The sequence below is a fragment of the Macrotis lagotis genome, chromosome 2 (genome assembly GCF_037893015.1).
Source record: "Macrotis lagotis isolate mMagLag1 chromosome 2, bilby.v1.9.chrom.fasta, whole genome shotgun sequence".
NCBI lineage: Eukaryota > Metazoa > Chordata > Mammalia > Peramelemorphia > Peramelidae > Macrotis > Macrotis lagotis.
The window spans coordinates 99,201,439-99,229,195 of record NC_133659.1 but is presented as its reverse complement, the minus strand read 5'-3'; the positions used below and the strand labels follow the sequence as shown (position 1 = coordinate 99,229,195).

The following is a 27,757-nucleotide window of genomic DNA, read 5'->3' as shown; positions in this document are numbered from 1 at the left end:
TTAGTCAATAAACAATAACCATAGTGGGATCTTGTATTTGTTAATACCTTCAAATCATTTCTTTTACAGTAAAGTTGTGATCTTTCTCATATAAGTAACATCCTACTAATATATGTAGTGTGATTTCCATAAGTAGGATTCTTAATGCCCTAAAATGTTTTCTGTTACATGTGTTAATTTTAAGTTTATCTGAAATCTAATTTTTTCTTCTTTGAATTTGACAGATTTTGAAAAGATGTCATTAAGAAAAGAGCTGAAATCAAATACATACTCAAAGAATTTAAATTCCACAGCCTGAGTCCTTTTTTAAGACTTCTTGTTATTAATATGTCAATGTACAGTACAACCTTTATTCAAAATCGCAATGATATCCTTGGTTTATCTTCACAAAATAAATCATCAGTTACAGAACTTAGCCAAAGCAGTAAACTTAAACAGCATGTGAAGTCAGAGATGCCAGAGTGTGAAAATGATGATCCATTATTAAAATCTCTAAATAAAATCAAAGAAGTAAATAGAACCTATATTGTTTCAGCCTATAAAAAAGTACAAGATGCTCCTCTCACACCTAACTTAGAAGGCAAGTTGACACTCCAAAGAAGAACTAGAAAAATTCAAGAACCACCTTTGCTCGGTAGTCAGCTACAGGAAGAAACAAAAAGACAACCTTCATTGCAGCGATGTATGACAACAGACTCTTTGGTAAAGTGTAAGACAAATAAAAATGTGCCAGATGGAATCTACAGTAAGAAGTCTGCTTTAGAACAGAGTAATAAAGATGTAAAGACAACAAATACTGATAAACGCTCTTTTATTCAATCAATTTCACCTGTAGGTGAAGATATAAAACAAAGAAAAATAAGTACTGATGAAAAGAACAAAGAAAAATGTTCAGCTCCCAGTGCAGAAAATAGAAACCCTTTACATGATAGGTGTTCTGTTTTTCAAGTAGTTGAGTCACAAAGTCGAAATGAAGTTAATTGTTTAGGACACTCAAGGGGAATAAAACCTACTCAGAACACATCAGATATGAAGATAATTGCAACAGGAAACTTAAGTAATAGAAGTGTTGTAAAGGAAACAATGAAAAAATTAAATAAGTTTGGAAGCATAGAAAAACCAAAAACACCCAGACAGTGGTTTATGGAAGAAAACAAATTTACATCAAAAAGTAGTACACCTCAGGGGAGAATCACAGCTTTGTCAATTCCAAAAAATGGAACATGCTTTCAAATTATACAAAAACAAAAAAGTACACCTAGTTCTTTTCTTGAAAATAAAAGGGAAAGATCACAAGAAAATACTGTTTTGAGAGAAGAAACTATGGTTCAGAACACATTTAGGCAATCCAATCTTTTGAAGGTAGAGAATAGTCAAGTAACAGTGGCTGTACGTGTAAGACCCTTCAGTAGCAGGTATGTATATATATTTTTTGACATCAAATCTAAAATAATTATAATTATTGCATTTATATTTCAACTTTTGACAAGTAAAAATCCTATTTTTAAAGCAGTTGAAGTTTAACAAAATATTTCCATTGCAATGGCTTTTTGAGTTGGAAATGGAAATATGGTTCTTGTTTTATAGATGTGAAAATTGAGGCATTAAGAGGTTGAATGACTTGCCCCTGCTTACCCGACTAGTGTGTGTGTTGTAACAGACCTTGAAACTCAGTCTTAGTTTCAAGATCCATTTGTGTTTGTCTTGTATACTATGGTGTTTCTGGCAGGTTAAAGAAAGGAGAGGACCCTTTCAGGCACAGAGCTGCATAGAGTAGTTCAATTTAATGCTGAATAATCCAATTTGACTGCACTGTATCTTTTATGGAGGAGAGTTAGCATTACAAGATCTTAGATCTAGAGCTGGAGGGAGGGACCTCAGGCCTTCAGATCCAATCACTTCATTTTATATATGAGAAAACTATCTGAGAAAGTTTAGTTACTTAGGATCATTCAGCTAGTAAGTGTGTGAAGCAGAGCTCTACCCTAGGTCTCCCTGATTCTAAATGATTCTATCCAGGGAGAACTAAGCCTCTAGAGGACCTTGAAAGCCAGGAATGAAATTTTCTTGGCAGCAGATAAGAAGTCAAGGAGATACATGACTATTATTCTCTTCCCTTTTTCAACCTCCAAGTTCTTGTTTATATGGTACCCTGTATCTGGAGGACCTGTCTGGAAGACCTCTCTACTCTTTGCTTACTGAATTCTTCCACATTCTTTAAAACTCAAATGAAGTGACATCTCAGTGAATTATTCCAATGTTCTACAGTTTCATGAATTCCTCTAGTCTGTTCAGCAGCATATGATAAGAAAGGAGTTTCTCCAGTCATTCAACTTTTATAAGCCCCTTCTGTGGGTAGAGCTCTGCATTAAGCAGTGGGTATGATACAGTGTTTATGTAAGACATCCTTTTATTCATGAATCTAGTCTACCGGGAAATAATAAGGATGAATCTAACAGTGTTTCTAAAAGATGCAGAATAAAAGTGCTTTTTAAAGACTTGCAAAAGATGCCTTGTTTAGGAACAGAGAATGGCCTTGAAGTCAACAGGAACTGAATTCAAAGCTGCCCTCAGACATTCTCTGTGAGCCCTGGACAAGTCACTTGACTGCTATCTGTCTCAGTTTCCTCCACCTTAAAATGGGGATTAAAAATAACACCTACTTTCTAGGTGGTTTAAGTGTCAAAAGCGATAATATTATAAGGTGTGTAGTGATTGACACTTGGTGGTATTTGAGAAAGGCTTGTTTCCTTTCTTTCCTATTCTAGCATTAAATATAAACTCTTTTTAAAGCTCACAATTTAGTACATCCTCACCTTTCTGGTCTTTTTGCACATTGCTTCACTCTGTGTTCTTTATGTGTCTCTGCCTTTGCTTTTCCTTCTGCCCAGAATGCTATCTCTTTTTCACTTCTGCCTCATGGTTCCCTCATTTACTTCAAGACCTAGGTAACTCAGGTGCCTCCTTGAGTAGGAGACCTAACTTTGTTCCCCAGAGAGTTCAGCATTTGCTTCCTCTGCCTGCTTTGCAATACATCTTATATCCCTGTGTATTTTCATGTGAACTGCCATTCAACAAGCTGCTTGGGGATCAAGGGCTGTTGTGCTTTTAGCTTTGTGTCTTCAACACTTCCCTGAGTGCTTAGCACATACTAGAGATTTAATAAATACTTGTTGATTAATTGATAAATTATAAATCAGACTCAAAAAATTTTTCTGGGGGAAAATACCTGAGGAGATACTTATTGAGGCTGATGCCTTACCTGGAGGGAACTAACATATGGAGCAGAAAACCAAGAAAAAAGACAAATCAGAAGTTATATATGAACATGGCCCAGGTAGATGCTGACCAAATTATTAGGTAAGGATACCCTTTGGGGTAGGTGGTGGGGCAGTGGAGGGAATGCCTGGTGCAAAAAAAAGAAAATAACCTCATTCTCTAAAACCTCTTGGGCTTTATGAGGGACTTATGCCCATGTCTAGGGCATAAAGTTAACAAACCTGGGGTAGACTAGTAAGAACTTGCCCCAAAAGGTCAGAGCTGAGAGAGGGAGCCTTGAAATAAGAAGGAAAATAATTTAATAGAAGGGACTGTGTAGAGTTGAGTAGAATGAAACTGTATTTGTGATTTCCTGTATTTCTAAAAGGAGGTAGGTAGCTAGGTGGTACAGTGGTTAAAATGCCAGGCTTGAGGTCAGGAAGATCTGAGTTCAAATATAACTTCAGACCCTAACTAGCTTTGTGACCCTGGACAATTCACTCAAGTCTCAATGCTTTGAACTGAGACTGAATTGCTCAGGTGATAATTTTATATCAGTGAAATGGAAGGCTTTTCATTGACAGCTTCCTATGCAAATGAAATCATATAGCTATTAAAAAAAATCAAATCATAGCAAGGATTGCATTTATTTTTTTCTCCAAGAAACAGATAATCCTTTTCCTCTTAGTCTCAAGGTGCAAATCAATTAAACCAGGATCAAGATACATGTAAACTTGAAAAGATCAGTAATTTTTAGCAAGGTCATTTTTCAAATTAAAATATTGATTAAAATGCATTTTAACAGCATAGTAGAAAAAATTGCTAGCAAAGTAATGAAGGAATTTAAAGCATTGGGGCAGATAATGCCTTTGATACTAGAGTACAATATATATTTAAATAGACTAAATTAGTTTATCCATGGAAGAATTCACTCACACACACACACACACACACACACACACACACACACACACACAGTACTATCATTTAATTATTTGGCATTTAAAATAGACAGAAATTCAATATATGGTATGTTATCTGAACCTCATTGTATGAGTATTAAATTTTGAGGTACCAAAAGGACTTTCCACAGTGAGGTTTCTATATAGATGTATGTTGGTCAAGCTTTATTATAATTGGTGGGAGATGTGGCCCTTTTTTTTTCTACTGAAAAGAGGAAAGAGTTACACTTAAGGAAATAATAGATAAATATTTTCATATCTTTTTCCCCATATAAAACTTGGTTATATTTTCGAAAGCCGAAGTTATCCTTTCAATGATAATCATGTTTCACATATTTATAAGGTCTTGATTTTAAGCCAGACAAAAAGCAGAGACACATTAATTGTAATTTTTTTCTTTTTTCTATTTCTTTTTAAAGAGAGAAAACTGAAAAAGCATCTCAGGTAGTCTTCATGAATGGCCAAGAGACAACTGTGCAACATCCTGACATGAAACAAACTTATAATTTTGTTTATGACTATGCATTCTGGTCTTTTGACAAATGTTATTCTAACTATGCAAGTCAGATGACAGTCTATGAGACATTAGCAGTGCCACTCCTGGAAAGAGCCTTTGAAGGATATAACACTTGTCTTTTTGCTTATGGACAGACAGGCTCTGGAAAATCATACACGTAAGTTTTATTGTATGTATAATTATTCAGACACTTGATTAAACTTTTAAATTATTAAACTTTAGTAAACTTTAAATAAATTACAGGAAGTTAGGGAAATGTGACAGTATTGCCATAGAGTTAAGGCATGGGGATGGGGGAGGTACTCTATCACCACTTAGGTTTTATCTTACTAGAGAATTCTTAACATTCATACTAGAATAAATTCCTATTGATTATTCAGTTTTTCCTCTAATGGCTTATGTTTTAAGTATACAGTCAGGATAATATAAAAACATAATGTGTGACTTTAATTTATCATGGTCAAAGAAACTAGAATGTGTTGTTTTTTTAAGTTCTAATCTTTCCTTAAAATGTTTTCTTTCTAGAATGATGGGATTTGGTGAAGAATTGGGGATAATTCCCAGATTTTGTGAAGATCTCTTTTCTCAAGTAGCCAAAAAAGAAACACAAGAGGTATGACCTTGTAGTGACTGTGTACTGTATGCTTATTCTGGAAGAGTGGACTAGACTGCTTATCAGTGAAAACAGTTTGAAGTAGTAAATAAAGTCATAAGAGGATGGATTTTATTTCACAATCTCTATTGTTACATTTGTGTGTGTGTGTGTGTGTGTGTGTGTGTGTGATTTGAATTGGAGGGTAAGATTGAAGTTGGGGAACCTATTTGTCCTTAGTAGTAGATCATGTTGATGGGGTCACCTCTACTATAGAAATTACTGTATCTTTTTATACCTAAGTTATTCCAGTGATCGAACACTCTATTTCTTAGCTGGTGCCAAACAGTTTTGATGACTGCTGCTTAATAATCATAATCATAATCATAATAAAAACAGTTTTAGATTCAGTATGACCAGGCCACCTTTTGTTGAATTTTTTTCATTAATTCCCTTGATGTTTTTGATCTTTTGTTCCTCCAGATGAATTAGTATTTTTCTTAGTTCTATAAAATAATTTTTTTTTGTAGTTTGATTGATATGGCATTGAATAAGTAATTAAATTTAGTTAGACTTGTCTTTTTTAATTATATTAGCTTGACCTACCCATCAACTGTTGATATTTTTCCAATTGTTTGGATCTACTTTGATTTGTGTGAAGTGTTTTATGATTGTGTTCATATTGTTTCTGAGTTTGTCTTGGCAGGCAGACTCAAGTGTTTTATGTTGTCTACAGTTATGTTAATAGAATTTATTTTTCTATCTCTTGCTCTGGGGCTTTGTTGGTATAGAAATGTAGATTATTTATATGGGTTTATTTTTATATCTTGCAACTTTGTTGAAGTTGTTAATTGTTTCAAGTAGTTTTTTAATTGCTTTTCTAGTATTTTCAAAATATACCATCATATCATCTGCAGAGAATGAGAACTTTGTTTCCTCTTGCTTATTTTAATTCCTTCAATTTCTTTTTTCTTTTCTTATTGATTGTTAAAGCTAACATTTCTAATACAATATTGAATAGTAATGGTGATAATGGGTATCCTTGTTTCAATCCTGATCTTAGTGGGAATGCTTCTAGCTCATACCCATTTACATATAATGCTTACTGATGGTTTTAGATAGATATAGCTTATCATTGTAAGGAGAACTCCATTTATTCCTATACTTGCTAGTATTTTTTAATAGGAATGGACACTGTTTTGTCAACACCTGTTTCAGCATCTATTGAAATAATCTTATGAATTGTTAGTTTTGTTTTTGATTTGGTCTAATATGCTGATTGTTTTCCTAGTATTGAACCATCCCTGCATTCCTGGTATTAATCCTGCTTGATCTTAGTGTATTACTCTTTTAATCTCTTTTGCTAATTTAAATTTTTTGCATTGATGTTCATTAGGGCAAATTGAACTTTAATTTTCTTTTTTCTATTTTGGCTTTTCTTGATTTGGGTATTAGCATCATTTTGGTGTCATAAAAGGAATTTGGCAGAACTTCATCCATTCTTTCAAATATTTTATATAGAATTTGAATTAATTGTTCTTTAAATGTTTGGTAAAATCCACCTGTTAAATTCATCTGACCCTGGAAATTTTTTTCTTAGGGAGTTCATTGTTAAATTTCTTTTTCTGAAATGGGGTTATTTAAGTATTTTGTTTCCTCTTCTGTTAATCTGGGCAATTTATATTTTTTGTAAATATTCCTCCATTTCACTTTAGATTGTCAGATTTTTTTTGGCATACAGTTGGGCAGAATAGCTCCAAATTATTACTTTAATTTCCTCCTCATTGATGGAGAATTTGCCCTTTTTATTTTTGATACTGGTAATTTTATTTTCTTCTTTTTTAATGAAATTAACCAAAGGTTTATCTATTTTATTGTTGTTTTTTTCATAAAATCAACTCAGTTTTATTCAATAGTTTTCTTAATTTCAGTTATATTAATCTCTCCTTTGATTTTCAGAATTTCTAATTTGATATTTAATTGAAGATTTTAAATTTGTTCTTTTTCTAGTTTTTTTAGCTGCATACCCAAATCATTGATTTCCTCTTTCTCTATTTTATTCATTTAAACATAACTAATAACTGCTTTGACTGCATCCCACAAGCTTTGGTATGTTGTCTCATTGTCATCATCTTGGATGAAAGTATTGGTTATTTCTATAATTTGTTGTTTGACCCTTGCATTCTTGAAAATTAGGTTATTTAGTTTCCAATTAATTTTTATTCTATTTTTCCATGACCCTTTATTACATTTAATTTTTATTGCATCATGATCTGAAAAGGATGCATTCCATATTTCTGCCTCTTTGCATTTGATTGTGAGGTTTTTATACCCTAGTTTTTATTTTTTTTTTTATTTTTATTTTTTGAAAGGCAAATGGGGTTAAGTGGCTTGCCCAAGGCCACACAGCTAGGTAATTATTAAGTGTCTGAGACCGGATTTGAACCCAGGTACTCCTGACTCCAGGGCTGGTGCTTTATCCACTGCACCACCTAGCTGCCCCTATACACTAGTTTTTAAATCCATTTTGTTATTCTCTTCCATTTTATGGGAAAGTTCATCCCATTTACATTTGCAGTAATGATTACTCATCCTAACATCTCCTGTCCCATTTATACTCTTCTCTCTCCTTTCACCCTACCCCACCTCACCAGTGTTTTGCTTCTGACTACTGCTTCCCTCAATCTGCCCTCTTCTATCAACCTCCTCTCTTTTTCTTTCCCATTTCCCCTCCTATTTAATTCTCCCATCTTCCTTCCCTTCTATCAGTCCTTCCTTCCCTTTTCTTTCCCCTTTCCTCTCCAAATTCTCTGTTGGGTAGTATAAATTTCTAAACCCAACTGAGTGTATATGTTATTCCCACTTTGAACCAAATCCCATTGAGAGTAAGATTCAAGCAGTTCTCACCCTCTCCCTTATTTCCATCTACTGAAATAGGTCCTTTGCATCTCTCCATGTGATGTAACTTACCTATTCTGCCTCCCTTTCTCATTTCCCAGTACAATTCTTTTTTTATACCTTAATTTTTTTTATAGCATTACAGCAAAATCAACTTTTGCCCACATGCTATAAGTATAATATTTCTAATAGAGACATAGTTCTCAAGAGTTACAAGTATCATCTCCCCATATAGGAATGTAACAGTTTAATGTTTTTGTGCAATTTTTTTTCTTTTCTGTTTACCTTTTTATGCTTCTCTCTCTTTTTTTTAGGTTTTTTTTGCAAGGCAATGGGATTAAGTGGCTTGCTCAAGGCCACACAGCTAGGTAATTGTTAAGTGTCTGAGGCTGGATTTGAACTCAGGTATTCCTGACTCCAGGACTAGTGCTGTATCCACTGCGCCACCTAACCGCCCCTTTTATGCATCTCTTGAGTCTTATATTTGAAAATCAGATTTTCTGTTCAGCTCTGATCTTTTCATTAGAAAAGTTTGAAAGTTCTCTTAATGTCATTAAATGTACATCTTTTCCCCTGAATGAGTAGGCTCAGTTTTGTAAGATAGTTGATTCTTGGTTGTAATCCAAGTTCCTTTGCCATCTGAAATATATTCCATGCCCTCTGATTCTTTAATGTTGAAGTTACCAAATCCTGTGTAATCCTGACTTTGCTTCATGTTATTTGAATTGGTTCTGTCTCTGGCTGCCTGCAGTAATTTCTCCTTAACCTGGTAATTATAGTATTTGGCTACAATATTCCTTGGCATTTTTCACTTTGGAATCCCTTTCATGAAGTGATGAATGGTTTCTTTCAATTACTGTTTTACCCTCTGGTTCAAGGGTATCAATATGATTTTTCCTTGATAATTTCATAAAAGATTTTGACCAGGCTCTTTTTGATCCTGGCTTTTAGACTGGCCAGTAATTCTTTTATTTATTTATTTTTTTAGGTTTATTTTATTTTATTTTTTTGCAAAAGGCAATGGGATTTGCCCAAAGCCACACAACTAGGTAATTATTAAGTGTCTGAAGTCAGATTTGAACTCAGATACTCCTGACTCCAGGGCCAGTGCTCTATCCACTGTGCCACCTAGCTGCCCCCAACCAACTCTATTTTTTCAAGGAATTTTTTTTTCCATTTGGTCAATTTTGTTTTTGAAGAAGTTGCTTTCTTCAGTCAATTTTTGTGCTTCCTTTTCCAAACTGAACTTTCTATTATCTCCCTCATTTCTCTTCCCAAGTTTTCCACTTGATTTTAAAAATCTTTTTTGCACTCTTTATGGATCATATTTCAAACATATCACTTTTATTTTATTAGAACTTGATTGTTTGAAGATAAAATATCAGTGTATCTGTAATTCATTTATTAATCTATACCTCCATTATCCTCCATACATTGGATAAATATGTTACAAGATTATAATATATTATGATGATTTGCTATATTAAAATTATATGAACACATATGTTAGCAGCATAAAATAATATATATCATCATCTATTATATTAGTATATATGCATATATGTATGTGTATATATATATGTAATGTATATAAATGTGTATTATTCCTAATACATACATACATAGTTTAGCAAAACAAATTCCCATACTGGCACCTATTTTTAGCAGGTTTACAAAAGTAGCATAGAATGAACCCTGTTATGAGAACCCAGAATCAAATGATATTCCCCTTTGGGGCTTCACATTGTCCTCTTCTGAGAAGGTGATGTGATCTTCTTTATTGTCATATTAGCTTTCCTTTTTCTCTTTCTTATTCATTTTTTAGCCTAGTTCATGGCTCTTATTTATTTATTTATTTATTTGGTTTGTTTTTAGGTTTTTGCAAGGCAATGGGGTTAAGTGGCTTGCCCAAGGCCACACAGCTAGGCAATCACTAAGTGTCTGAGACCAGATCCGAACCCAGGCACTCCTGACTCCAGGTGCTCTATTCATTGTGCCACCTAGCCACCCCTAGTTCATGGTTTTTAAAGTTGTCACAGAAGGTACTATCCTAAGCTTAGGGAAGTTCCTGGTTTCTTTCTGTCATCTTGATTCCGCCTCTCTGTCCAACTAGTTTTTAAAGCAATTATAATAGTGTTGTTTTCTTCACTGATTCAATAGAGATGTTATACTTTGCTTCAGGCCTGTTTCATCATTAACCTAATAACTATATCTTTTCTCTGTTCTAGTTCCATGATTGATCTACAGTATTTAGTACTTGCCTAATCTCCTCCCCTTTTCCCCCAAGTGTTCTAAACTATACCAGTTCTTTTCTTACCATGTTGACCACTTTTTAGTATCTAATGATGTTTTCTAATTTTTTTCCCTGACTCAACATGCATCCTTTCCTTAGCTCTAGAAATTTTCTAAAGCTCAGTCCTTGACTCTTTTCATATTATAGCCACTCCCTCAAAAAACTAATATATTATTTTTTAAAATAAGTTTTTATTATTGTCTTCTGTTTTTTCATCATCATAGTATCTCATGTATTCCCCCGTCACCCTCCTGCCCCCCATGTAAGCATTTTTGGAGAGGAAAAAAATAAAATGCAGCTATTGATACATTTTAAAAGTCTGAAAATGTGTAATGTGTAAAACCGTGAACCTCCCATCTCCACCCACCAAGGTTGGATTGCTGGCATGCTTCATTCTAACTCATGGTGCTTGCCACTGCTCTTAAACTTATCCTAAAGTTTTCCTAATACTAATTCCTTATGCAACCAGAAAGATCTAATTCTATTCTAACAGAATTCTGCTTATAGTCCTTTGCCTGGAATTCACAGTCCTTCTTGCTATAGTATAACCTTTTATCTTCTTTATCAAAAACCTTTTACTTCATTTCTTCCCTTCTTTCAACAGGACTGATCATCTGCCTATATCATAAACACATATGCTCATTGCTTTTCCCTGTGATTCCCTATGTGATGCTACTGTCCTTAGATTACTTTTCTTTTTATTCACTGACCAGTGGCACAGATTCTTTCTCCATGAGACTTTCTCAGAACACTCTGGATTGCAATAATATCTCCTTTTTTGACTATCTCATGTCCCTTATTTTCCTTCTTAATCTTGTCTCATTACCCATGTTTTATGACTAAATTTTCTCTTTGCAGTTAACTCTCCTAGCATTTTGTACAGTGCTCTGCACTTTACTGGTACTTCTCAAGGAATAGGACTATATTTTAAACTTTCTATTTTTCAAGGAACTCTGGTTGCAATAGATATATTTTAATATGTGCTCACCCATAAAAGGAATTGAAGAATCTAGCTTTAAGACTATATTTGCATTTTGCTTGTTTCTTTTTGAACTAGGTCTCCTATCACCTTGAAATGAGTTTTTTTGAAATCTACAATGAAAAAATTCATGATCTACTTGTTTGTAAAACTGGACAGAAGAAACAACCTGTAAGATTTCAAAATTCAAAATTCATGGTTTCTGTTTTTGAAGATACTATTGATATAATAGTGTATGTGAATTGCAGTTACTACTTTACTGTTCTTTGAACAATAATGGTATTAACAATAAAAATTACATCACTTGTTAAAATACTCATTTTAATTTTAATCCAGTCTAGGTTTTAAAAAAAGCCACTAAACTTTCCCCTCTAAAAGTTTAATTAAACTATAATTATTGTTTAATGAAAAAGCACTAGCAGTAATCTTGACATATTTTTAAGATGGAACTTCCTTTTTAAAAGATTATAAATCCAATATTTGTCTTGTGGATATTCTTTTCATGTAAAATTCTCTTTTAATATAAGTATATATTTTCTCTTACATAAAAATGATATAATTTAAAAACTGGAAGGGACAATAGAAGATCCTCATTTCACAGATAAGGAAATTGAATTCCAGAGAGGTTTCTATATTTATCTAATTATGCTCTGGCAGAAAAACAAATTGAATTTATGTGTGTATATTCTATATACATATATATATATATGTAATTATAAACAATTAAATTTTCATTTTATTTGTCTTTTAACTGATATCTATTTTGATATATCATATTCATTTTCAAATCATTTCCCTTTATCCACTAATAAAGATTAAGAAAGAAAAGAAAAAATTGATAAAGCCAATTGATACGTTAACTGTTTCTGGTATGGAATGCAAAATGCATACATATTGTCCCATTTCTGTTTAGCATTCTGTGTCTAAAAATCATTAACATAATTTTACTTTTTTGATTCTTTTATTGATAGTGGACAGACTTTAAAATGTACTACATTCAGACTATGGAATTAATGGACCATAATATGTGGCAGTTTACTGAAATTAGCTTAAATCCTTTTGTTTCTGAAGTTCTTACTAGTTTTTCTATTCCTTTGCAAAGTTCTATAGTAGCTACTGTTAGAAACTAGACAAATTTACTATTTTTTGGAAATGCATAAATAATTTTGCTTAAAACAAAATTTCTGTTTTATGGGTTTCCTGAGTTTTACATATTCTAAAAAAAATCTGCTAATATTTGAAAATTCTATCATCCTGCTTTGCAAATTGCTAATTTTGAGAATATTTTGTTATTTATTTCTGAATTTTTAAGGACTTATTTTTTTTACTCTAAATTCAGAATGTTGAAAAATTATGCTTTTAAATTGTTTTTTATTATTTTTGTGACTTAATTCTAATATTAATTTTTACCAGCTCAGAGTAAGAGAGCACCCAGTTTCTGGACCCTATGTAGAAGATCTTTCAGTGTAAGTTTTGAAAGTGATTGGGGAAAAAATGGAATTGAATATATTTTTATTAATGTCCTAGGTCTGTAGATGCATCCTTTTAGAGCAAATGTTATATACCTAATTCAATATATATTTGTTTAATACCTTCACTGTGAATAGCATTGAACTTTGAGCTAGAAGAAATACAATAGAAAAATTAGGTGACAAGAGTCTCTGCTCTCATGAAACTTACAATTTAATATAAAACTAATATAGAAGGGAAGAATCAAAGAGAACTCCAATATTTCAGACATGAAATAATGGATAAATATGATCTCTTGGCAGAAATAGTACAAGGAAAACACGATTTATGGAATTTGAAATACTTAACACTTAAGCTCTAAGTTTCTAAATTCTCACCCAGATCAGAAACCCTACATCACATTCCTTTTCCATTCCACCCATGCTTATCCTTCTCTTGTAAACTATATCATAAAATGTCCCAAGGGCAATGATCATTTTTAATCTTTTTGTATTCTCCAGGATTCCTACATTTAGCACTCATTCTTTTCTTATTAACCAAATTTCCTTGTTCTCCTTTCTTTACTCTTCCAACCTCCCAATTCTTCTTTGAGGAACTTATATCACTATTGCTAAGAGAGGTGGGAAAAAGTGTCTGAGCTAAATTGTATGATCTTTGCCCCTCAGCCTTTTGTCCTATGTTTCTTCAAAGAGGAGAGCAAAATTACCTTTTGAGAGATTAGAACAATTGTTCTGAAGTCAGATAAGCATAGACATAGAATTTTAGGTTGCAGTTATAGTATGGATTATTGTAGTATTTTTTCTTCTTTCTTCATTTTCTCCAAGATTGAGTTATCATTTTATTTCCTATCCTATACAAATGTGTTCCTACAAATAGGAAAAAAAAATCACAAAATGAATCTGTGAATTATTGCAGCCATGTGTTTGAAGATAACTATATTTGAAAACTGATTTGTGTTTTATGAAAAAAATTAGAATTATCTTTAGTGAGATCTCTTTTTCCTTTCTATTTTTTCAAAAAATAGGAATGTTGTGAGTTCTTACTCTGATGTTCAGGTAAGATCTAATTAATATCTGTTTATTTAAAAAAAAACAAAGCAGCATTTGCATAGATGACTTGCTTATAAAATTGTTGTTCTTGTATATTTTTAATCCTTAACTACTTATAGCATGTACAACTGGTCAATATTGTGATTATTTTTTATCCATATTTTATAGATAGAAGTATATTGCCTCTTTTGTATAAAAATATATTTCTCTAACATCAGTCCTCAAAAATAAAATTACATTTTTAAAGTTAATAGTATCATTATCCAGTCAGGATTTATTTGAGAGAAGAAATAAGAAAGGGAGATTAAAAACTGATGAAAATATCGCAGTTCTGATAATAACTTCCTTATAATCACTTTAAAGGTTGTAAAGAACTTTCTTTATGATAGTCTTCTGAGAGCTTAAGAGACTGACCTTAGTCACATATCTGAGTAGTAGAGGGATTCAAACCTAGGTCTCCTAATTCTAAAAATTGCAGTCTCTTCACTGTGGTGCCACAAGACTGGTCTTTTCTTTATTTTGTTATTTAGCTCTCTTTCCTCTTTTTTAAATTTAATTTTAATTTTTCACTTAGAGTTGGCTTGAACTGGGAAATAAGCAAAGAGCAACTGCTGCCACTGGTATGAATGACAAAAGTTCCCGTTCACATTCAGTTTTTACTTTGGTGATGACCCAAACAAAGGTACTTTTTGATGATTGATTTGCATATGTACTAATAGTGAAATTGAAAGTATAATAATATAGCAGATAATATAAAGAAGACCGTCAATAGTATATGACCAGGAGGTTCATGCTGTTAATATAGTTAATAGTTTGTAATGCCTTTCAAAGCAAAAAAAATTAATTCTTTTTCTTTTGTTGTTTTTTTCTTTCACTTATAGAGTTCAATTCTATCTTTATTTTGTTTTTTGAATAGAATGTGACTGCTTTATTACATGATGAACTTGCCACATCACAAAAAAAATAGGAATGAATAATTCTGAAAATAGAGTTAGTAATGTTGTATAATTATTATCTTTTTGAAGGTTTTTATGCCTTGGTATAACTGACTCTGATTTTAGAGCAGATTTTCACTATTTTTTACTACAGACAGAATTTGTGGAAGGGGAAGAGCATGATCATAGGATCATCAGTCACATAAATCTAATTGACTTGGCAGGCAGTGAGCGCTGCTCGACAACTCAGACTAGTGGGGAGCTGCTAAAGGTGAGCGTTTTTCATGTTAGATTTTGATGCAACTTAGGTTAAAGATTGTTACATCTATAGGAGTCCACAAGAGTTTCAAATGGCAGTCATTTTAATTTGCATTTTATGGAAATATACTTCTATGCTATGATGTGGAACTGTGGTCTTAAGTTGTTTTTAATTATATAACTACTTTTTCAAAGTAATATTGTTTATAGACTTTTGAATCATAACTGAGGTGGCAGTTATATAGTGGAAGAGAAATTTTATTTAGTCAACCCATTAAAAAATTATTTTGGGGACCTAGATGAAGTGACATTATTGTGATGTCAGTTAATTTTTTGTGCTCTTTTTTTATTTTAGGAAGGTGTGAGTATTAACAAGTCACTCCTAACTTTGGGAAAGGTTATTTCTGCTCTCTCTGAGCAAGCAAACCGAAAAAGAGTTTTTATTCCATATCGTGAATCTGTTCTTACATGGTAAGTATATTTTGAAGTACAAAGTATTATATAAAATAACTCATTGACTAAGGGGAAAAGTAATGTATATATATATATTATTCTTATAATATTCTGTGAATTATCTTTTAAATTCTTATTTTGTTTAGCAGTAAGATAACATGTACTACATGTGTTTTTGTGCTATCACAGTGATTATTAATATGTCTATCTCTTAGTTCAAAAATATAGTATTTAGAGCATTCCCTAAGCATTTGGAAGCAGGACTGTTTTTCCACTTTACAGAGATGTGACTTTGCAATTGATGTTTGCAGTGGAATTATTACCTGGAAGCCTATAGGGAATAACCTGACTTTCATGGATTTTGAAACTTATTGAAAGAGATAATATTCCTCATACATCAATAAATGAAAAAAATTGTTCTGCTATTTTTAGACCTCATTCACATCAACTTGTTTTCAGGGAGAAAATGATGAGGACCTTGGTGGGGGAGAAGGAAGGTGATTGGTCCCCTTTAGAATTTCTGATAGTGTGAGAGAGAAAACCAGGTATATAGTCTGAAATAAAATTCAACTCCTAGGAGACCCGATTTCAATAGGTGCAGAGAAACACAGAAGATCCCATGGGCTAAAACTTTATAGCAGAAATTAGACTAGGAGAAATGAGATTAAATTCTAATGACACAAAGATGACAATCACAGTAGGAAAAGGAAGAAATATCTAAAGATAAATACCAGGTAGCTATGCAGGAAATTTGTCAACTAAATTTTAGAAAGTCATGTGTGGAAGCTAGAAGCAAAGGCAGTTAACAAGAAGGAATCCTGAACTATGGGCAGTTCCTGTTAGAATAGCATCAAGAGGGGTGGCTAGGTGGCGCAGTGGATAAAGGACCAGCCCTGGAGTCAGGAGTACCTGGGTTCAAATCCGGCCTCAGACACTTAATAATTACCTAGCTGTGTGGCCTTGGGCAAGCCACTTAACCCCATTGCCTTGCAAAAACTAAAAAAAAAAAAAAAAAATAGCATCAAGAGTGCTAGAATGAGGGCAGCTAGGTGGCACAGTGGATAGAGCACCAGCCTGGAGTCAGGAGGACCTGAATTTAAATCCGGCCTCAGACACTTAATAATTATCTAGCTGTGTGACCTTGTGCAAGGTCACTTAATCCCATTGCTTTAAATAAATAAAAAAAAATTTTTTTTAAGGTTTTTGCAAGGCAAATGGGGGTTAAGTGGCTTGCCCAAGGCCACACAGCTAGGTAATTATTAAGTGTCTGAGGCCAGATTTGAACTCAGGTACTCTTGACTCCAGAGCCAGTGCTCTATCTACCGCACCACCTAGCCGCCCCAATAAATAAAATTTTTTTAAAAAATTAAAAAAAAAGATTGCTAGAATGAGATGAAACCAGGAATGAAAGCTTGACACAGAAATGTGGAATTTTGTTGATGTTGTTTTTACTATACTGAGGGAAAAGATGACTCAAAGAGATGGGATTCATATTCAGGCTGAGTGAGATAATAACTTAATATAGATAGAAGGCAGAACCACTTAAACTTATTTTCTCTTTGTTTTCTCTGCCAAGAAAAAGGAGCTTTATAATGGAAAAGAATAGAACAAAATGATGAAAAGATGAAGTGTTGTTGGCTTGGTAATAGTGTAGATAAATAATTTCAGAACTGGTTGACTGTAACCAAAAAGTTATTGTTAATGTATGTTAGCATGATAAGAATTCTCTAGTGAAGTCCTCTAAGGATCTTTGTTTGACCTTGGTCTCTGCCTTTTAGCATTTTATCAGAAACCTGAATAAACATAGTTAACTTGCTCATCGTATTTGCAGATCACACAAAGTTGGGAGGGATAGCTAGCATTAGACAACAGTTAGGATTTATTTTTACAAGATCTTGACCATCTCTAGATGAATGGGCTCAGTTGAATAATAGGGATAAGTGCCTGGGTTTGATAGATCAACTTCACAAGTTTAGGATGGGGAAAGTATATCAAGGAATAAGTACATTTGAAAACTATCTAGGCTGTAATTTTAATATGTGTTCTGTTGTGATCTTCCCAAAGAGAAAAGGAAAGCCTGTTTTAGGAGCAGTGGGTTCCTTCTTACTATAAGACTTTATTTTTTCATTCATTTATTTGTGATTTTTCTTTATTTTAATTACATGTAAAGATAGTTTTTAACATTTATTTTTTGTAAGATTTTGAGCTCTACATTTTCTCCCTCTCTTCCTCCCTACCCCCCTCCTCTTGACAGCAAATAATCTGGTATTGATTTTTACATGTACAATTATGTTAAAGATATTCACTGAAAGTGAATTCACTGAAAGCAAAAGCTAGGTGAACATTTATTGGTTATAATGTTGAGGGAATTCTGGTTTAGGTATATGTTGTTGAGTACTAGGTGGCCTTTGAGATCCTTTTTCCACTCTAAGATTTTCTGATTTTTCTTTTTTCTATTCTATTCTTTTCAACTTTAGTTCATTATTTCTTTCCTCACAGGTCCTTTTTTTTTTTAAAAAACTAGATAGTCAATAAAAACTTTTTTGAATTGAGGGAATAATGTGACTTATAGGATGTTTCATTAATTTGATATATTGAAATTTTTTGACTTGAAAAATTTTCAATAAAAGCAAATTTAATGTCATTTGTACTACTAGGGAATCTCAGGCCCTCTCATTGTTATTTTAGCAATTTTTTTTCTTGCAAAACTAACCTATTTCTTGGGATGTAAATGAAGTGTCAGTTCATTTACTATAATTTTTTTCAAAAATTTGTTTTCTATCACCTCTTGTAAAGGAAGTTCATATTTTTTAATGTTGCAAATCCCCTCAAGTGGGAATCAACTTTACATTGCTAATTAGACTATTTAACATGTTTAATCCAAAAACACATAATTTAATGTACTGTAATATTTTATTCAGATTATGTGAATGGTGATTTTAGAATTGTCATGATTGATATCTTAAAAAGAATAAATAGTGCCAAATTTCCTTATATTTCTTAAAGGTACAATTCAAAAAGGGGAAAAAAAATCCTTTTAACTGTGTAAGGGGTTAAAAAATAGGAAGCAATGCAAAAATTCTTGCTCAGCATAAATCAGGAACTTTTAAATAATGGGGATATAGTTTATAAACTGATAACCAAGAACTGGAATGAAGCAAGACAACTTGCTTGTTATAAGGCTTTAGTGCAGAATGTAACAACATCCCACCTCTCACCTAGGCATATAATAATCCAATAGATGCTAATAACTTTATTTTAAAAATTTGCCTTAAAATGCTTCTTTGTGATAAAAACTAAAAATTGGCTGAGAAAATAGCTTTTTCATGACTTTCTTACATAAATCACATATTTTCAAATTCCTCAAAATAGCATTTAATCTGTTATAGCATATATTATATTAGGTTGATTTTATGATATTAGAAAATCACTGCTACAAAGTTAAAGACTATTACTTTTTTTTTCTTAAAGGTTGTTAAAAGAAAGCTTAGGTGGAAATTCAAAAACTGCAATGATTGCTACAATTAGCCCTGCTGCTACTAACATAGAAGAAACATTAAGCACACTTCGATATGCTAATCAAGCCCGCCTGATAATCAACATTGCTAAAGTAAATGAGGATATGAATGCCAAGTTAATTAGAGGTGAATAATATTTTTATGTCAACATATAGATGTAATGTTAGCCTTCTAAATGATTTCAAAACTGAAGTCAACATTATAAATGTCCATTATTTTTTCTTACTTCCTGATTTTAGCATTATCCCAGTATGATAGAGGGAGAATGAAAAAATGAGGAGACTAAGCAAGCCAAAATAGAAATCCAAGGATGACAGTAGTGGAGTCCAAGAAAAGTTCAGTCAGGAAATGCTGGGACTTTTAATTCACTTACCTGTCATTTTCAAGGAACTCCTGATTTTTGCTGCATATTTTTGCATTCCAAACTGTAAAAATTCTCATTCTTGCCCTTAGCCCCACCTTTTTTCTTGAATCTTTTTTCTTTATTGCCATCCCTGGGTTCTTCATTCTTACTTTATTTGGCTTAGTTAAGTGACTTAGAAACAACTTAGGTTTGCATTTCTGTTTTTAGCTTTTCTAAGGTATTTTCTTCTATTCTCCTAATAATTCTAATTCATATATTGATTTATGTATTCTACAAATAACAGAGCCCTTCCTTGTTGAATGATTCTTTTTGAAAATGAGACCATTATTTTGGTTGCATAAGGATCCCTTTCTCCATGGTCCCATCTCCTCTCACTGCCTGCAGTTTTATATAGAAGTTGATCTGGGGAAAAATGAGAACCATAGACTTTGTATTCTGCAATACATACCTCCCCTGCCAACTATCTCTGTTTTATGAAATGAGGGCAAATGATAGTCCTCATTAGAGCAAATCTTTTAGGAAATCTCTAGAGAAATATTTCTGGACAGAAAGATAATTATCTTAAATTATTGTCTTGAAATTTTTTAGAAAAATTTTTATCAGAGATTAGTTAAGAACTTGCATATTCATAATAGTCATAATCAGCAAACATTTTAGAAAACTTAGCCATCTGGAAGGATTTTGTAAACTACATTCTTTGTTTATGCTGTTTAAAATGTTTGTTATTCATTTTCTTTTATACAACTATAGTATACTATCTTGTTTCTTTAATTTGTCACCTTTTTGTTGATATGGAAACACTTTTAAATTCATTCTAAATATCACTTATCAAAAATTAAGATAAAATGTATTTTTCTACATTAAGAATGCTTTAAAAACAAAAAACAAAGATTTAAAAGTACAAATAAAGAATACACCTTCAGCCATATAGTAATCATGTTTGAATGTTTCTTTTGGTGAAAATATTTAGAACTAAAAGCAGAAATTGAAAAGCTGAAAACTGCTCAACGAAACTCTCGGCATATTGACCCTGAACGATACAGACGCTTCCAGCAAGAAATAACTTCCTTAAGAATGAAACTTCATCAACAAGAAAGGGATATAGCAGAAATGCAAAGGTGGAGTAATTATTTTAAACTTTAAATGTATGTATTGCAGAAATCTTAGAACTAGTAGAAATTTTTCCCAGGCACCAAGTCCATTCCCCTGTTTTCCAAAAAAATGGGATTAATCTGTTCTATTTCAAAATACTTTCAGAATAAAAATTTTCCCACATTCCATAGGTAATTTATTCAATTTTAGCATCCCTTGTAATCAGGATATTCTTTCTTATGTGTTGTAATATGGAACTCAATTAATTAATTTCTTTCTGGAAAGGGCATGGAGAGAAAAATTTGAACAAGCAGAAAAAAGAAAACTTCAAGAAACAAAGGAGTTACAGGTACTACTTTAATCTGAGACAAAAGCTAGTTGCTTTGGAAATAGCAAGGATGATAAGCCTCTAGCCAGTGCCCCCCCAGGAGTATACAAGTTAGTTGTTAGAATAAGGTACAATGTGGGGTAGCTAGGTGATGCAGTGAGTAGAGCACTGACCCTGGAGGCAGGAGTTCAAATCTGGCCTAATTCACTTAATAATTGCCTGTGTGACCTTGGGCAAGTCACTTAACTTCATTGCTTTAAATAAATAAAATTAAAAAAAAGAATAAGGCACAATCACACATAAATAGCTAATAAAAAGCAATAAATTTAACTATAAAATAAATAGCACAAACAAATATTTCATGAGTTCAGAGGAAGGAGAACGAAATTCTATTTAAGGTTAGCTCTCCCCAGGGAAGGATGCATGAAGGAAGCAGAATTTGAGCTGGATTTTAGAATTCGGTTATGATTTTTGCTAGTAAGAGAGTGAGGGAAATGCTTGAAAGGGGGGAAAAGGTATAGTCTTTTGATTGGTGGATACCTTTTCCAAGAATTTGTGCTGGGCAGTAGAAGGAAATAAACTTGAAAAAGTAGGTGCCAAATTGTGTATTTAAACACTTAAACATTGCATCTCACTTTAAATTGCTGGCTAAGGATTTTGGACTTATTCTGTAGATCCTGAAGGTTTGTCAGTATTATGAGGGCCAAGGTTATCTCAGAGCTGTTTACAAGATGATTTCGAAGGTGTGAGAGTTTGAAAACTGGAAGGCTATTCAGTGAGGTGGCTCATAGCATAGTCTAGGTATGTGATCTAGGGTGGTGGTTGTGGAAATAAAAGGGAAGAAATGAATGTAAAGGATATTAGAATGGAAGAATTGATAGGATTTGGTATGTTTAAGTGGAGTATGCTAGAAGAAAGAGGTCTCAAAAATAACTTTAAGGTTCTTTAAATTGGGTAACCAGAGTATTGATGGTGCCATTAAGAGTAATAGAGAAGGGGCAACTTGGTGGCGCAATGGATATAGCACAGACCCTGGAGTCAGGAGGACTTGAGTTCAAATCTGGCCTCAAACACTTAAAATAATTACTTAGCTGTGTGACCTTGGACAAGTCACTTAACCTCAGTCTTGCCCACAAAACCTCCCCTCCCAAAAAAAGAGTAATGGAGAAGTAAAAGGAGATTATAAATTAAGTATGTTTGTTTTTTGTTTTCTATTTTGAAACTTCCTGCAAAATGTTGGTTTCTTTTCTTTCTTTCTTTCTTTCTTTTTTGCATGTTAATGGGGTTAAGTGGCTTGCCCAAGGCCACACAGCTAGGTAATTAATTATCTGAGATCAGATTTGAACTCAAGTCCTCCTGACTCCAGGGCCTGGGCTCTATCCACTGTGCCACCTAGCCACCCCTAGAATGTTAGTTTCTTAACAAACATTTTTAAATGCAAACAGTGTGCCAGCAACTGTGCTTAGTATGCAAAGGTTAAAAATGAAACTGCAATCACTTTGTAGGGCAAGGACTATCAGAAGAGATAACATATTTAAATAGGTATACAAAAGGTAAATATAGGGACTAGGGCACTAGCAGCTGGGGAAATTAAGAAAGGCTTTTTGGAGAGATAAACTCTTGAATAGACTTTCAAAGGAAATGGGATTCTGAGAGGCAGAGGCAAAAATGGGAAAATGTTTCAGGTACAGGATACAAAGGCCCAGAGATCAGAGATGAAGAGTCATGTATAAGGAATAACAAGAAGGTCAGTTGGGGTTGGACCATAGAGTATGGAAAGAGGAATTGTGTATACTAAGGTTAGAAAGGATTTAAAAGCAAAATAGGACTTTATATTTGATCCTAGTGGCCTTAGGGAGTCAATGGAGAATATTGAGTAGGGTAGTGACCTATATACTTTGAGAAATCACTTTAGTAACTGTGTGAAGGATGAATTGGAGTGCAGAGAGATGTGAGGCAGAGAACCCCAGTTAGAGGGTCATTGAAATTATACAGGTAAGGGGCGGCTAGGGGGTGCAGTGGATAGAGCACTGGTCCTGGAGTCAGGAGTACCTGAGTTCAAATGTGGCCTTAGACACTTAATAATGACCTAGCTGTGTGGCCTTGGGCAAGCCACTTAACCCCATTGCCTTGCAAAAAACTCCAAACAAAACAAAAACAAGAAATTATACAGGTAAGAGATTACAAGGGTCTGAACTAAGGTGGTGACTGTGAATGGAAGATAAGGGTTTGTATTTGAGAGATGCTATAGAACTAAGAATGAAAAAAATTAGTAACTGGCTATTGATCAGTTGTCAAGAAGAGCACAAAGGTTCTAAACCTGGTGACTACCTGGTGGTACCGTTGATACAAATGAGAAATTTGGAATAAAGATGGGTTTGGGGGGGGTGGGGGAACTGAGTTCCATTTTAAACTTGTGGAGTTTGAGATTTCTGATAGGCATTTGGGGACATTCTAAGGTTAGACATTTGAGCTGCAGCTCAAAAGGTAGAATTTTCATTTTAAACAAGTGGAAACATTGTTGAATCTAATTAAGTTCATTTTCTTTTTAAATGAATATACCTAGAAAGCAGGAATTACATTCCAAATGGATAACCGTTTACCAAACCTTGTAAATCTTAATGAAGATCCACAACTATCAGAGATGTTACTCTATATGATAAAAGAAGGAAAAACTACTGTTGGGAAGTACAAACCAAACTCAGATCATGATATTCAGTTATCAGGAGTGCTAATTGCTGATGATCACTGGTATGTTATTTCACAAAAAGAGTATTTTTAAAAGATTTTTTTTTAAAACCATTGAGTCTTTCACTTTAATTTTAAAAATCTATAAAGTAGTTATAGTTTAAAATACTTACATATCCACATGTACACTACATTTTTCTATATATAAAGCTACTATTTTTCATTTTTTTTTTAATCTTGAGAATCCCTACATGACTATTGAGGATATGATAGAACTTATCTATCAGTGACAGTTCTTAATTGTCCTTCCTTTTTTTTCAGCTCTGTTTAGTGTGCTCTAGAGTACTGTCTTATAAATATGAATGGTGCCAATTTATTCATGTTTTGCTTAGGATATTACATTGATAGTCTAGAAAAAAGATATTCTTTGAATAAAATAAAAGGAAATAAACTTGTTTTTTTATAATATCCAGACTGGTGTTCTAGATGACATCATGCCAAAAAGATGGAATGTTTTTCTCCAGAACCTTATAGTTTTTTACCATATCTGGATCGTCTTCAAGTTCAGCTTGCAGCTCATGCAACTTTCTTTGTTCTTCATTAGGGTCATTTTCATCATCACCTGCTTTTTGCACATATCTCCTTAGAGACCTCTCTGAGGGGACCCTCAGCTGTATCTCCAGGCCTGATTCATCCCAACCTGTCCCATCACCATGGCCCTTTCCTCTTCCATGCCAGCACTGTGTAACTTTGTTTACTTTGAAAATATATAAACCAGAGACTTTAATTAAAAGAAAATCTAATTAACTTTTGTGAATTTTTTAATTTTATGTTGAAAATGACCTAGATTTTTGTAATAAATGAAAATGTTTTGGAATGTCAACAGTGAGTTCTGTCATAAGCCCTAAAGTTTTCTAATTTGATGGTGATGGAATTGTTTCTTATGTATAGACTTCTTAACTGGATCTGATTTTTTTCTTGCTCATCATAATTAAAAATATTTTTAATATCAATGCAATGCTTAATTTCTTCATGCAAATATATTGATTCTGATGTTACTTTAAATATAAACTTTAACTTCACAAGAAGCCTGATTAGAATAGTCAGTTTTCTCTTTTGATCATCGTACACTTTTAATAATTTTGCTTTTTATTTTAATAGTATTATTGAAAATTTTGATGGAACAGTCAATATTATTCCACTAGGAGATGCAAAAACATATGTAAATGGAAAACATATTTCAGAATGTACACTTCTGCATCATGTAAGTTAATTAATACAAAAAATTAATTTCTATGTATTTTAAAAATATTTGAAATCAATATTATCTTTAAAAAGTTAACATTGTGGGACAGCTAGGTGGCGCAGTGGCTAGAGCACCAGCCCTGAAGTCTGGACAACCTGAGTTTAAATCTGGCCTCAGATACTTAATAATTGCCTTGCTGTGTGTTCTTGGGCAAGTCCCTTAACCCCATTGCCTTGCCAAAAAAAAAAAGTCAACATTGCTGTTAAGTTTTTAATAAACTATAAAATTGTTGAGCATGATTTATCCTCTCTTGTTTTTCTAAATTGATCCTTCTTTTTAATTACCCCAACATTCAAGTAATCTCATTTAGTTAAATTTGTGCCTTTTTTATCCTTTTTAGGGTGATCGTGTCATTCTTGGTGGAGATCATTATTTTAGATTTAATCATCCAGTAGAAGTACAGAAAGGAAAAATATCATTTTGTGGGTCTGTTCTTACAAATGATGGTCCAAAAGACTTTGAGTTTGCTAAAAATGAATTGCTTATGGCTCAGAGATCACAGTAAGTATTACTATTGCTAGTATTAGGTGTCAAACTCTGTATGTACAGAATAGATGTATGGTGATACATTATGCTACCATCTAGTATTCAGTTTTTTTCTGCTAGTTGGTAAGTTTTCCCTTTTAAAAATAGCTTTACTTCTGCATGTACATTTCTATGGATTCTTGTCTATCCTTCTTATAGTAGTACAAATAGCAGCTACTGACAAAAAACATTAATCCTTGGCAGATTTGATTAGGATATTCTAGACAGCATGCTTCAGTGACTACATATATATATATATATATATATATATATATATATATATATATATATATATATATATATATATATATATGTATGTATGTATACTTTGTTGCATCTCAGATTTAACGTAACCTTATTCTGCTGTCAGTGGTGTCTTTAAGAAAGTCTGATACTGTTTTTGTTTGCCTCTGTCCAGTATTCTTTAATTTCTTTGCTCTGCCTTTACTAAAAGCAGAAGAAAAAAAGAAAGCCTGTTTTTTTCACACAGAGGCAAGAAAGCAAATTCTAAGTCCTGTAATAAGGAATTTGAAATATAATGAACTAGAATGAATGATTTTCATTTTATTTCAGAATTTTTATTTTTTTAAGTTATATAACCAAAAGTTGACTTTGCTGTTTTTGATCTCCATGTGGAGTTTTTGTTGAAACCATCATCAATTTCTTTTTACGTAAAATATCCTTATATTACAGAATGTGAGCAAATTCTCTCAGCCTAAAAATTGCAATTTTATAGAATAAGTACAATATTGTAATAGATAAATTTTTTAGGATAATTTTAAATAATTGTTCAATGAGAAACATTTGACCATGGTTTGGAATTATTTCATGACAACCAAAAATGCTAGAAAAGGAATACTATAAATTTCTTGCCACTTTGTAGACTTGAAGCAGAAATAGAAGAGGCACGCTTAAAAGCCAAGGAAGAAATGATGCAAGGAATTCAGATTGCAAAAGAAATGGCTCAGCAAGAACTGTCTTCTCAAAGAGCTGCCTATGAAAGTAAAATAAAAGCCTTGGAAACAGAACTGGTAATTAATTTACTTTTAGTGTTTGCCAGAACCTCATGTTAATGGTATGATGTAATCAGCCTGCCCCTTGAATGTGGGTGCAGGAGAACCTGGGCAAATAATAGGTGTGTGGGATAGGCAAACTTTATACCTATATTCCCTCTTTTATAGGAAGAATGGCAGCAAAGAATGTCATTGCTGTGGGCAGAAGAAAAACTGCAAAGAAAATATGTATTTTCTGAGATTTGTAGCTGGAGTTACATTAGTAGTTACAATCTGATACTCCAGTTCTCTGGGATTTCCAAGACCTTTTTTAAAGAGGAAGATCCTAAAATTAAAAAAGCACTGATACTTATTTATAGTTTATTAATCCATTAGTAAACATAAGTCTTTTATCCATTGTCTAAAGTTTTGATTGTTAGACCTGGAAAAAACATTTTGATCTAGTTGGAAGCTGAGGTCACTTTACCCAAAATCTTTGACCTAGGATTTGGACTCATCTTCCTAATTCATGATCTTTTTGTTGGACTTGGATCCTTGCTTTGAAGATGGCATTTATTGTGTTCTCTGGTTGTGTTGTTGTTGTCGTTGTTGTTTATAAGAAAGAAGAATCTGAGAGGAAGAAAATGCAGGAAATAAACAACAAGAAGGCCAATGACAAAATACAGGAATTAGAAAAAGCAAAACAGCATCTTGAACAAAAAGTCCATGTTAATAAGAAGCGTTTAGAAATGGAAACTTTGGCCACAAAACAGGTAATTTCCAATCCACAACTAATTTATCTGATCAATCATAAGGCTTTTTTCCTTAATTTAGGATCTTGAAAAAAGGTGGTTTTTGAAAAGTTCTCAAGGAGATATGAAAATACAAGCATGCAAATAAGAAAGTGCCTTCTTTTCAGGCCAGAATTCTTCTGGTAGGTGCTTCTTTCTTCCACTGTTCTTCAGAGCCAGGAGAATAAAGCCTAGGGCTAGCTCCACACATGCATGACTTCATACCTCCTCTTACCACTTTTCATTTCTTATCTAGATTTAGTAGGTCCCTTTCCCCCCATCTTTCATTTCTGGTTGGAATGTTTAATGTGATCAGTAGGTCAAGTTTAGTGACAGACTCCTGTTCAATTCATCTCTTTTTCTCTTTTTTTTTTTCTTCCCCTCTTTAGAGGAGAAAGCAGCATTGGTTACTTCCTAGTACCAAGTATATCAAACTACTTGACAAAGATTCTTCCAAATAATCTCCATAACTAAGGAATATCATGCCTT

At 32.9% G+C, this 27,757-nt stretch overlaps 1 protein-coding gene across 3 annotated transcripts in view; it reads left to right on the top strand.

Moving 5' to 3' along the window:
- KIF14 (kinesin family member 14) overlaps positions 1-27,757 on the top strand; it is a 61,257-nt gene that overhangs the window by 3,877 nt on the left and 29,623 nt on the right. For all 3 annotated transcript variants that reach the window (XM_074222311.1, XM_074222313.1, XM_074222312.1), the window contains exons 2-18: positions 225-1,415; positions 4,640-4,894; positions 5,263-5,350; positions 11,578-11,670; positions 12,913-12,965; positions 13,994-14,024; positions 14,593-14,700; positions 15,108-15,224; positions 15,567-15,682; positions 19,136-19,308; positions 20,517-20,664; positions 20,924-20,987; positions 23,533-23,717; positions 24,816-24,918; positions 25,301-25,461; positions 26,369-26,516; positions 27,098-27,250. In XM_074222311.1, coding sequence (XP_074078412.1) covers positions 328-1,415; positions 4,640-4,894; positions 5,263-5,350; positions 11,578-11,670; positions 12,913-12,965; positions 13,994-14,024; positions 14,593-14,700; positions 15,108-15,224; positions 15,567-15,682; positions 19,136-19,308; positions 20,517-20,664; positions 20,924-20,987; positions 23,533-23,717; positions 24,816-24,918; positions 25,301-25,461; positions 26,369-26,516; positions 27,098-27,250 — 3,084 coding nt within the window. In that variant the 5' untranslated portion in view covers positions 225-327. The remainder of the gene's footprint in view (positions 1-224; positions 1,416-4,639; positions 4,895-5,262; positions 5,351-11,577; positions 11,671-12,912; positions 12,966-13,993; positions 14,025-14,592; positions 14,701-15,107; positions 15,225-15,566; positions 15,683-19,135; positions 19,309-20,516; positions 20,665-20,923; positions 20,988-23,532; positions 23,718-24,815; positions 24,919-25,300; positions 25,462-26,368; positions 26,517-27,097; positions 27,251-27,757) is intronic.